This window comes from Benincasa hispida, chromosome 4 (assembly GCF_027475165.1).
Source record: "Benincasa hispida cultivar pf3 chromosome 4, pf3_genome.v1.1, whole genome shotgun sequence".
NCBI lineage: Eukaryota > Viridiplantae > Streptophyta > Magnoliopsida > Cucurbitales > Cucurbitaceae > Benincasa > Benincasa hispida.
Window position 1 is genome coordinate 68,625,720 of NC_143481.1, and position 11,999 is coordinate 68,637,718.

An 11,999-nucleotide genomic window follows, 5' to 3' on the forward strand; every position below is an offset into this window, starting at 1 on the left:
AGAGCGAGATTAAGAGAGCGAGATTGAAAGCGAGATTGTAGGAGACAGCGAGAATGTGAGCGAGAGCGAGATTGAGTCTACCACATGGATTAAACGGCCAACCAGTCAGCTGACGTGGTCTGCCACATGGAAATCGTCTACACTTTATTTACTTTCCATAAGTCTGAAAAAGTGCATATATATCACGAAGCTGCCCCTACTCCGATTTCCCTGCACGATTCCCTGCATGCATTGATGTTATCTGATTCCCCTGCTCTGATTCCATGCATTCATTGACGCATTCATGCCCCTCTGCCATAGCCTTAATGCCTTTTCAACTACCCTAAACCCATGGGTCGAGTGTTCAACACTCGACCTACATCCATTTAAACCACCATCCTCTTCATTTTTTCTCAATCACTCCCTCGATAATTTTTGAAGACTCACTGCCTTTGATTTTGCTCACTCCTCTCCCCTTGATTTGCTCACTGCCCCTTCATAGCTCACTGCCCTCTGACTACCTTCGAAAATAAGCCTTCGAAATCATTTTCCTCTCCTCCCACTTCCATTTCCATTTCTCTTCTTGTATTTCGTTTAATACAAATTATTCTCATACAACTATACCGGTTCGTTACTCTACTAAATTTTTATTTTGTAAGAATAATTATAAATTTTATTTTTGTTCTTATATTATTGTTTTTTATAGATTCTTTTTTTTTTTTTTTTTGTAATTGTTGTCAGATAACAAATAACAGGAAAAAAGGGCGAACGTTGTCACTTTGAAGGAAAAAAGAGAACTACCGTCGAATCTGTGAGTTGAACTTATGATATTTGAAAAGTTTAGTTTATTCTTATGATATTTAATTTATTTAGTATTAACTTTGATGTTTATAGTGTTAAAATGTTTAGTTTATTGTTATGTTTATGAAGTTGATATTTATAATTTAATACAAAATTATTGTGATAGTTAACAAGTTTAGTATAGTTTCAAAAGTTTAATATAGTTTGAAAATTTTAGTTTATTCATATGATATTTGATTTCTTTAGTATTAACTTTGATGTTTATAGTGTTAAAATGTTTAGTTTATTGTTATGTTTAAGAAGTTGATATTTATAGTTTAATACAAAATTATTGTGATAGTTAACAAGTTTAGTATAGTTTCAAAAGTTTAATATAGTTTGAAAATTTTAGTTTATTCATATGAAAATTATTGTTGTTATGTTTATTGTGATAAGTTGATATTTTCTAGTATTAACTTTGAAAATATAGTTTAAAATAGTTTAGAGCAATGGACTCAAGCACATGATGGAGGATTCAGATATGGGTGGATGACGACAAATCTATCAGAGTGCATAAATGGAGTCCTCAAAGGAGCTCGAATGTTGCCTATAAATGCTCTTGCTCAGATAACATTCTTCAAATGCGTGAACTATTTCGAGAAAAGAAGAGAAGAAATAAGGGATGCATTGGAGCGTCAAGATAAATACACCGATGATAATATATATATATATATATATATATATATATATATATTATATAATTTATTAATCAAACATATTTTATAATACTAAGTGGAGTAAAAATCCAGGTATGCACATGACAAAATAAATAAATGGGTTGCACGATCTAATAAACACGAAGTACAATCATACGATCGGTATGAAGGTGTGTTTCATGTGAAGACCGGACGTCATAGTCTCAATGCCAAAGGAGGAAACGTTCAAATATTGAGGCTAAACGGGTTCGAGCGGTACTGTTCATGTAACAAGTGGCAAGCATTCGGCATTCCATACTCGCATTTTATAACCGAGCTCACATTTTAACGTGAATTACGAAGATTTTATTGAGAACTACTACAAATTGTCAACGTATGCTGAATGTTACTCTCCTCAATTTCAACCTGTACCGCATGAAGATTACTAGATTACGCACCCTAATATGCCCGTTTTACATCCTGATCCATCATTGTTGAGAAAACCTGGTAGACCGAAAAGTTCACGTTATCACAACGAGATGGATTGGACAGAACCAACCGCTTGACAACGATGTGGATTTTGTAACCTACATAATCGAAGGAAGTGTCCTTTGTTACTAAGACGGGCTCTAGATAGTTAGGGATTGAAAAATAAATAATTTTGTTATTATATATTCATTTTAGTGTATATTCATTTTTTTAATTATAATTTATTGTATATTCAATTTTTTTATAATAATCTATTATATATTCAATTTTTTTTTTTATTGTAATCAATAAAGTTTTACATTATTCTTTACCCTCACACTTTTCTCTACTATTCAATTATAGTCAATTTTAATATTTTTTTTTCTTCAGATCATGGCTTTAAACTCAGGACCTGTTGATCCCGATGTTTTGTACGACCAGTCCATTCATCAATCATATGTTGTATGGTGAGATCGTACTACTGAAGAAATATCTTGCAAACGTCGAGAGGCAGTTCTCCAGCGCACTATCCCGCTCCACCCTTAAATACTACCGCTACTGCACACATCTAGATTCTATGGGGTTGCCAGATTAGGATTTATTCAGTTGGACTAGCATTTGATCACAGCCTTGGTCGAGAGATGGAGGCCCGAGACACATATATTCCATATGTCTGTTGGAGAGTGCACTATCACTCTACAAGACATAGAAGTGTTGTTGGGGTTACCTGTTGACGGTGAGCCGGTCACCGGAGTGATGTACGATGACTGGTTAGAAGTTTGTCAACTGTACCTCGGTGCGACCCCACTTGCCGACAAGATTAAAGGATTGAGGTTAAGTTTAATATGGTTAGGAACACAATCTCTTGAACAGTTTGACACAGATGTCACTCCATAATATATTCATTGGAATAATAATATCACAAGGCGCTACGGCACTCGTCCAGGAGCAGTTGTGGGTCATCTGATAAATGAATATATATTATCTAATTTTTTAATTTAAATTTATTTTAAATATTGTCTAATTGTTTTATAATTCACAGAGATCGAACAACAGTAGACTCTGTGAGGTTGTGAATGATCTGAACCAGGTTCTTGTTATATGTAGTGACAACCAAAGCTATATGGAGGAAATTCATTATATGTACGATATACCTATTGTTCCTCTACCAGTTCCTAGACGTAGAGGACCTGTTCGGGAAGAGGATGAGTTTGATGAGGTTGCATATAATATGGAAAAGTTGCCCCCTATGACACAGACACAGAGTCAAACTGATTATGTTAGTCCGATGATGATGATGCCAGCATTTGGTTCAGGACATTATGACTCAGAGGCTGGTCCTTCGTCATCATACGTGCATGGACATGGTCAGGGTCGTGGAGAGCATAATGAATATTTATATTATGAAACGCCCGTAGAGGTACCAGAGCAACATTAAGAAGAACCCGAGCAATCTCAAGTTCGAAGTCGATGACGACAACCAGCTCGAAATCGACGACGTCCGCCTTGTGGGACACATTGATTTTTGTAATTATTTTTATATAAATGAGATATTTAATTTACATTTTTTTATTTTTATGAGTTATTATTTTTTTAATTTATTCTTTTTAGAGTTTAAATAAAATAATAAATATTTTTAGAATTTTTTTTTATAAAATGAAAAATAATAAAAAAAAAGATTAGAAAGAAGAAGATGGAATGTGTAATAATTAAAAAGGAAAAAAAAGGAAATTTGTACGGTATTCTCGCTCTCTATCAAAATCTCGCTATCGATCTCACTCTCGCACTCGCTCACGCTCTCCCTCACGCTCAATCTTGCTCTCGAATTTGATTGGGAAGTTCGTTATTTAATCAAACTTATTGAGATAGACAGAATCCGTTCGAAAACAACAATATTTTCCTAAAAAAAAAAAGAAGGTCGAGGGTTCAAAATTGAATTTTCAACCCTCGACTTATTTAAAACAACAATATTTTTACAAATAGTTTGAAAACAACAATATTTTCCTAAATAGTTTCTAAAAGTACAATATCCTTTTATTTTTCCCTATTCCCACCTATGATCTAAACAAGTCGCATATACACCCCAATACATGTTCCTCGACGCTAAAGGCACTTGAAGGGCAGAAAATTTGGTGACATTTTTTATTGGCTATAAATATTTGAGTACATCAAATATGCATTAATCTTTATGCATCTTACTTTTATCACATACACAAAAAAAATTAAAATATTTTAAAAAAGAAGTAAAATGGATATATATTCCTAATATGTCTATATTATAAAATAACAATACCCTGATATACAATTTTAACTGATTTACATAGTAATTTTTTTAAAAAAATAAAGTGTAACGTTTCACATAAAAATAAACTTTACCAACAAACAAATTAACCATTGAGAATAGCATTCTCAAAATCCATAAATTTCAACACTTTAATGTTTTTCTCCAGAGAAGTCATATCATATTGTATAAAATACTATTTTGATTGATAACTTATTAGATGGGTTTTTTTGTTTTGAAAGAGATCACCATTCAAGAACTAGCCAGGGCCACAATCCTTGGCCAAAAGAGCAGAGGAGAACCAATCTGAAATAATAGAATGATTAAAATCGTTAAAATTGTAACACTTTAAAGTTAAAACTGAAACCCTTATTTATGTTTAGATTTAAAAACGAATGAAGTCTACCCTTATTTATGTTTAGATTTAAAATGAATGAAGGCTTATTAGTAATCAATATGTATATGGTTCAAATCTCTCCACCATTGTCTCGAGTTTGGTATATCTCCTTTCTTCTTTGAAATGCCAAATTTGATACTTATTTTATTTTATGTTTTGTATTTACAAAATTCATACGCATCTATAATTTTTTACCACAAGATCATAATCAACCAATTTTGAAAACTAAATTAAAATTTTCAAATGTTAGTTTTTTTTTTTATTTTTTTATTTTTTATTTTTAAAGAAAAAAAACTCCTTGTAGCATTAAAGTAAGAGAAGAGAACTATAAATAGACGTAATATTTGTTAATTTCTAATTGTCTAATAAATGTTGATCTTTCGATAGATTTTGTAAACTAATCAAAACATTTTTTATGGTACTTAATTATTATAAATTACATCCACTTATTCTTAAAAAAATAAAAAACAAAAACAGGTCTTTCTTCTTTTAAACAAAACATGGATTCTCTACTTTCGTTTAAGGTAAATATTCAAAAATAATCCCTATTTTGCATAAACTTTACCAACAAACTTTAGAGACTTCAATTATTCCTTTTTGAGGAACTGTAGATTTAGCTGTTGTCTTTAATTAAAAAAAAGTGGGGGATTTACTATTTAGAGACTAAGTTACAATCTAGCTAATATTTTAATGCGATTATTTAGCCTAATGTTTTTTAAAAACAGAATTAGTGTGCAGATTTAATTGATCGTTGATTGAATTCAACGATTTCAGAGTTGCGTGAGAGTGTTCGAAATCATTTCAATTCAAACACAAACGAATTCCGTTATCTCCCTCCTTCTCTTTTTAATCCGCCATGGATAAGCACCACTAATTCTTATATTAATTCTTCAATCTGACAAAATCCCACCCTTTAATCATACTCTCAAATCTCAGATCTGTCGAGTTACTCGTGATATTCCTCCATTTCTCCTTTTTCTTGTGATCTTCTTTGTCTCACCGGATTCTGCAGAATCGAATGAACTTCCACTCTTCCTTTTTCGAGTAAGAGAAGCGGTTTCTTGCTGGGGTTGGATGATTGAATATGTAAATGGCGCAGCACAGGCAGTCGGGAACGGACAGATATGGAACACGCTCACATGATGCGCTCCATTCAACCAACAATGGCGTTTCCGATCACGTTGCGGTTGGAATTCGTTCTACGCCTTATAAGCAAGTTAGGGCTCGTAGGGCAGCTCGCTCTGATAAGAGCAGAGGGATCTCCGTTGGGGCGATTATCTTTGTTCTCTCGCTTGTTCTTGTCGTCACCGTTTTAGCTTATTACTATTTATTGAGAGACACCAAAGGTCAGTTTTACTTTCTCCTATCTGGGTTTTTGAGTTTCAACATTGCAAGAAGCTAGAAAAGAGAATGCAACATACAGTACAGATTTGGATTTGGAATGTTAGGGATGTAGAAATTCACTTCTTATAGTTCAGTGGGTTTAGTTTAATCTTCGATTGGAATTGATATCAGTTAGTCCTCACGCACGTGACAAGCCTTTCTATTTCCCCCGACTTGAATACCTATTGGTCACTTTGAAATAGCTGTTTTTCTATCTCCCCTAATCTAAAATGGGTTTGTTGCAGAGAATTACTTGGTGAAATTATGTGTAATCCGGATGCAAATAGTTTGAATAGTGGTTTGTTTGTTTACTTACGTATTTTGCTGCTTTAATTGTTTTGTTTGCGTCATCTGCTTGATGTCTGTTTATTTTCTGGTTACAGAAGTCCTTGTGAAATCTAGGTAGCATTTAACTGATTGATAATGCATTGATGCAGAGATTAGTAACTCCAATGTTGAGGATGATGCCTTAAAGAACGACCCTGATTTTCTTGCAAATGTTACTCGGACAGAGACAACCAAAGTCAAGTTTGGTAATGGTTTAGTTAAGCATGGGCGTGATTCGAGGTATTGGGATGGGGATGATAGGAGAAGGGACCAAGATTACAATGAGGATGTGGTGGAACATATGGCTATTACCAATAAGGCTACTGAAAAGGGAGATATTCCAGTGAAAGTGAGTGAGGGCTACAGAGAACCATCTCTTGAACATTCTCAAAACAGTTTAGACAGGAAAGACGTTGGACTATATAATGAAGCTGGCCGAAAGGAGTTGAGGAAGTATGAAGCTGAATATGAGGCTTCAGTGAAGACCTCAGGTCGATTGGAAAAAGAAGGAAATGAAGACAACCAGGTATCTGATGAAGATGCTTTGGAAAATTGGAATGACATTATTGATACGGATGATGAGTATGGAAATGAAAGTGATAGTAAAAATCATGCTGTGGAAGAAGATGATGATACAGAACTGAAAGGGGACCATTCTGATTCAACGAGTTTGACAGAGGAAGATTCTGGGAAATCAGTTAATGTTGTTGAAATTGGAAAACCCCACAATGATGACCACGGGAAATCCCTCAATGTGGATGATGGAGAAACCAAGTATCAGCAAGATGATGAGAATGTTGAGACTTCCAACCATTCGTTTGATGAGGATTATACTTCGAATTCCCAAAATGCTGATAAGGTTAATCAGAACTCCAAACATGTTAATGTCGCTAATGGTCAGCATACAAAGAGGTCAAAATTGGATCCGAGAAAGAAGCCAAAACATCGAAAATTTTCAGGTACTGCTATGTGAAAAATGAGAGGGTTTAATGGATAATATATAGAACAGCTTCTTTCTAGATTTGGAGTTTGTTTACTCTACCATATGCATATCGGACAAGCAATCTTGATATCTATAAAGCTTAGCTTTAGGTATTCATGACTGGATTATGACATTTTACTTCAATACATTTTCGTTAGGATCTGAAATAAAATGTTCTTTAAAATGATATTTTGATACTCTAACTGGCAGGTTCATCATGTGAGATGAAGTTCTTGAACTCTACTGCACAAATTCTTGAACCTATTGAAAGTAAAAAATTTGTTAGATTCACTTTGCAATACACTGACATAGAACAAGAGCCAAGCAATCAAGAAAAATGGATGCCTAGATTTGCAGGGCATCAGACATTGCAAGAACGAGAGACATCATTTTATGCTCAAGATCAAAAGATAAATTGTGGATTTGTGAAAGGTCCTAAAAGTTTTCCAAGTACAGGCTTCGATCTGGCAGAAGATGATTCCAATTATATCAGTAGATGCCACATTGCCGTGATCTCCTGTATTTTTGGGAATTCAGATCACCTGAGATCACCTACTGGGAAAGCGGTATAACATTCCTTTCTTTCTAGTTAGCACTTTGCATCTGATGTTTAATTCTAAATCAACCTAGAGAGGAGTTAAAATGTAAAATGAAAGATGACAAGTACTGATTTTACAATGTACTTTTTTTCTCCAGTCTTAAGGAATACAATTTCTTCCTATCCATGATCAAACTATTATTCATTGTATACGATGGTCTCATGCTATATATGTTATTGGCCACGTATCACAGAATTGGAAAGCCATGCTGTTGAACTGCATTAAGGAAGCTTGGTGTTAAAATAGATTTTGAGATGATCATACGTTTTATTTTTAGATTTTTAGCTTTATCAAGTTTTACTCAGTGCTCTCTTTATTTACACCTCCTATATTCCGCTTATTCCATTGACGTTCTTCTTCTCCCTATTTTGCTTGTGAATTCGTGTAAGTCAAAGATTTACGCAAATTTGCTCCTAAAAATCTCATATTGTTTATAAACATATCATATGTTATGGCAGACAGTAGTTGAGTCCAGTTTGTCTTTGTTTCAGGTTACCCGTTTCTCAAGAAAAAATGTCTGCTTTGTTATGTTTATGGATGAAGTTACCTTGGAAACTCTTTCATCAGAAGGTCAAACAGTTGATAGAATGGGTTTTATCGGCCTATGGAAGATTGTTGTGGTAAAAAATTTACCGTACACTGATATGAGAAGAGTTGGTAAAATACCAAAATTATTGCCACATCGAATTTTTCCTTCCGCAAGGTGAGAATGCAACAACGTTTGAACATGGTGCTTATTATCCTTATCACAAGCTTTAGGGGGTTCTACTTTCTTCCTTCCTCTTTTCATTTTTTTTTATTAAGTAATTTTTTTTTGTAAGAAATGTTTTCTTTCATAAGGGAACTTACTATATAAGAGAACCCCTGGATTATTCCAGTGCAGAAGTACTCTTTTCTTTCTATTCTTCACTTAGACATTAACCATCTTATCTCTTTTCAGATTTCCTGTAAGGTATTGTGGTTGTTTGTCCCAATGTGCTTCCAATTAGTTATTTTATTTTTAAGATCAAATATGTTTGTGTACCATGAATTCCAAGAATATATTCTTCTGTTACCTATTCCAAATTATGGTCATAGCTTATTTACGTAAGAATCTACTACAATTTGAGGAATTTATTGTGGGATGTTGGTCTTTGGAAAATGGGTTTGCATTTTTTCCTTTTCTGAATGCCGCCATTTTTTCACGTGGCTTAATCTTTTAAAAAAAAAAAGAAATAAAAAATCCAAAGCCAACATCCTTGTCACTACAAATCTCTGGCTGGCAGCCTCAGTCCAACTCCCCCCTTCCTTTTCCCTAGAACTAACTTGAAGGTATTCACCTGAAGTTTGTTTTCCTGAATTCTAATTTAGATAATTGGTTATTTTGTGTGAACAAGATTCAACACTCGTGTCTAATATTTTGCAAACGTGTCTCAGGTATTCAATCTGGTTGGATAGTAAGTTACGGCTTCAATATGACCCTCTGCTAATCTTGGAATACTTCTTGTGGCGAAAAGGTTATGAATTTGCAATTTCAAATCACTACGACAGACATTGTGTATGGGAAGAGGTGGCTCAGAATAAGAGATTAAACAAATACAACCATAGTATCATAGATCAACAATTTGCATTTTACCAGGCTGATGGATTGAAGAGGTTTAATGCATCAGACACTAACAAACTTCTTCCCAGCAGTATGTTGTCAAGAGCCTTTTCTTTTTTCTTTTTCTGGAGTAATTTGCATATTATTAGCTATCCCCTATTGCTCCATTCTTGCGTCGTTGACATTTTTTTTTCTGTCGACAAATGCAGATGTGCCTGAAGGGTCTTTCATCATTAGGGCCCACACTCCAATGTCTAATCTGTTCTCTTGTCTATGGTTCAACGAGGTCGACAAATTTACTCCCCGAGATCAACTTAGTTTTGCATACACATACCAAAAATTAAGAAGGATGAATCCAGGAAAGCCTTTCTATCTTAATATGTTCAAGGTGAGCAAATATGCAGAATATACACTCAATTTTCAGTACAAATTTATTCACAAAGCATCCACAAATTGCTCGAGTGAAACATAGGATAAGGATACTTAAAATCTGGAACTCTGGAAACAACAATTTCTTCAACCTGTCCTGTTTTTGCAGGATTGCGAGAGAAGAAAAATAGCTAAATTGTTTCGTCACAGGTCAGATGAGAAGCGAACCGTTCATAAAATTGCAATGGAGTAACGTGTTATATATTGTTATGGTTGCTGGTTTGACATAATTCGCTTGGCGAGTGCTTGGTGAGTACTGAGTATATACATATATCCCTGGTCCAACAGTGATGGACATGCTGCCAGTCCTAAACCAAATTTTGCTATTGAGATTTACAAACTTTTGAACATCTTATACAAGCAAATTGTTATACACAGAGTTGAGGATGCAGTTATTACTTAACATCTTCATGGAGGAGGGCAGGGAGCTGCACTGCTGTTTTCGTAATACCAATTTTACTTTCTATTCGTTGCTTCGTTCGGAGGTAAGAAAGTTCAAATTCATTTATACCATTTCTGTGACAATATAAATTGTGTAATACTATGTCTCACAAGCCAATTGATATGAAGTTCATTTGAAGAAAACTGTATGTTTCATTCCTTACTGTTCTCTGCTTTTACAAGTTTGAGTTGCGCATTTCTATGTGGTTTAGCCTTGGACTATAAGATCCCATTTGATTCGTTTTGGCCGTAAGTTTTTTAAGTGTATTTGGAATTGCTAACTACAGCTATCCACATCTTCACTCATTAGATTCGTTGTACTAGTCATAATTCTCAATTATATTTGGAATTGTTAACTACAGTATACACTTGTACACTCATATTTCATCTCTACGTGGTGTAGTCTTTGACTACAAGATCCTATTAGATTCGTTATGGTTGTAAGTTTTCAAGTGTATTTAAATTGCTAACTACACTATACACGTCTTCACTCATCTCTCATTTCTATGTGGCGTATCCTTTGACTACAATATCCCATTAGATTCGTTTTGGCCCTTAGTTTTTTAAGTGTATTTGAATTGCTAACTACACTATACACATCTTCACACCTCTCATCTCCAGGTTGTGTAGCCGTTGACTACAAATCTTTGATATTTTTAACTTAAAAGAACTTAAAGACACAGTTGTACAGTCTATAGAACCAATCTTGTTCACCTGTTCAAGCAAAAGGCCGTAACTTGCTAAATTATATTTACATAATCATGATAATCTCGAAGCCTTGGATGAAAGATACACATATAATGGACAAAATTTCAAGATAACTTCCTTTTACAACTTATTCACAATGTATATATGGAAATTGGAAAAAAAGCATTCCTCCAGTCTAATCTTAACCAAACAAATTTATTTTATTTCATCCCAAAATTGCAAAACACGTTACTCTGCAAAAATCAAACTTCTTGAATCCTTAAATCCATGTCCGAGCTTTGAGCTTCCTGCGAAAGTTATGCAGAAACAGAAGCTTCTTCAGCACCTTCATTATAACTACCACACTCGCCATTCTCGCTGACAGTAACGCCCCGGTGCCATCTTCTTCTTCTGCTTCCTCCGATTCCAAGTCTTCAAGTTCTGGCAACCTATGAGACCCAAATCTGGAACTCAAATTCTTCAGCAATTCTTCATTGAAATCTTCCCACAGCATATCCATCCTCTCATCTTCTTTGTCATTGCTATCAATCGCTATCTCCTTAGTCCTGCTATCCCCTGAGCAAGAATTGCTCCTTCTATGAGCTCCATTACTTCTTCGTTGCGAAGAACAATCGACATTTCCATCACCATGGTCTTCTTTCTCATGGTGATCTATTGATTTTGGCGCCAGGCTACAGAGAGGAAGTGATTCAGTTATGGGGGTGGAGCCGCCATTGATGGGTTGGAAGCTAAACTCTTCTTGAAATTTCATGGTAGTGGATTTATGGGTGAAAGCTGGGGAAAGAAGAGGTGGGAATTGGTTGAAATGGTTTGATAAAGTTGAGGTTTGAGATTATTTATAAAGCCAAAGAAATTGAGAGGTGGGTTTTGATTTTATTGCATTGAATCATGGAGTTGACAAAGGGGAGCTTGAGAAAAGGATGGCACTACTACTCAAAAAATGATTTG

The 11,999-nt window shown here is 34.5% G+C and overlaps 2 protein-coding genes across 3 annotated transcripts; one reads left to right on the forward strand and one right to left on the reverse strand.

Annotated features, from left to right (window-relative positions):
• The first annotated feature begins 5,212 nt into the window (after positions 1-5,212).
• Positions 5,213-10,487, forward strand: LOC120075672 (uncharacterized). Of its 2 annotated transcripts, XR_005481380.2 has the most exons (8): positions 5,213-5,946; positions 6,421-7,269; positions 7,503-7,858; positions 8,383-8,594; positions 9,308-9,564; positions 9,683-9,861; positions 10,012-10,151; positions 10,281-10,487. XR_005481380.2 is itself a non-coding variant. In XM_039029275.2 (7 exons), the coding sequence occupies exons 1-7, from the start codon at positions 5,691-5,693 to the stop codon at positions 10,093-10,095; spliced, it is 2,193 nt and encodes a 730-aa protein (XP_038885203.2). In that variant the 5' UTR covers positions 5,213-5,690; the 3' UTR covers positions 10,096-10,487. The 2 variants fall into 2 exon arrangements, 1 of the variants encoding a protein (XP_038885203.2); XM_039029275.2 differs by having other exon boundaries at positions 10,012-10,487.
• Positions 10,488-11,060: 573 nt separating this feature from the next.
• LOC150036915 (uncharacterized) lies at positions 11,061-11,802 on the reverse strand. The gene has a single exon (XM_090313052.1). The coding sequence runs from the start codon at positions 11,800-11,802 to the stop codon at positions 11,311-11,313; it is 492 nt and encodes a 163-aa protein (XP_090169178.1). The 3' UTR covers positions 11,061-11,310.
• Positions 11,803-11,999: the final 197 nt, after the last annotated feature.

Coding starts and splice junctions, on each gene's coding strand:
- LOC120075672 (XM_039029275.2), top strand. CDS start 5,691: ATGGCGCAGCACAGGCAGTCGGGAACGGACAGATATGGAACACGCTCA. Junction 7,859..8,382: donor GATCACCTACTGGGAAAGCG/GTATAACATTCC, acceptor TCTTTGTTTCAG/GTTACCCGTTTCTCAAGAAA. Junction 9,565..9,682: donor TAACAAACTTCTTCCCAGCA/GTATGTTGTCAA, acceptor CGACAAATGCAG/ATGTGCCTGAAGGGTCTTTC.
- LOC150036915 (XM_090313052.1), bottom strand. CDS start 11,802: ATGAAATTTCAAGAAGAGTTTAGCTTCCAACCCATCAATGGCGGCTCC.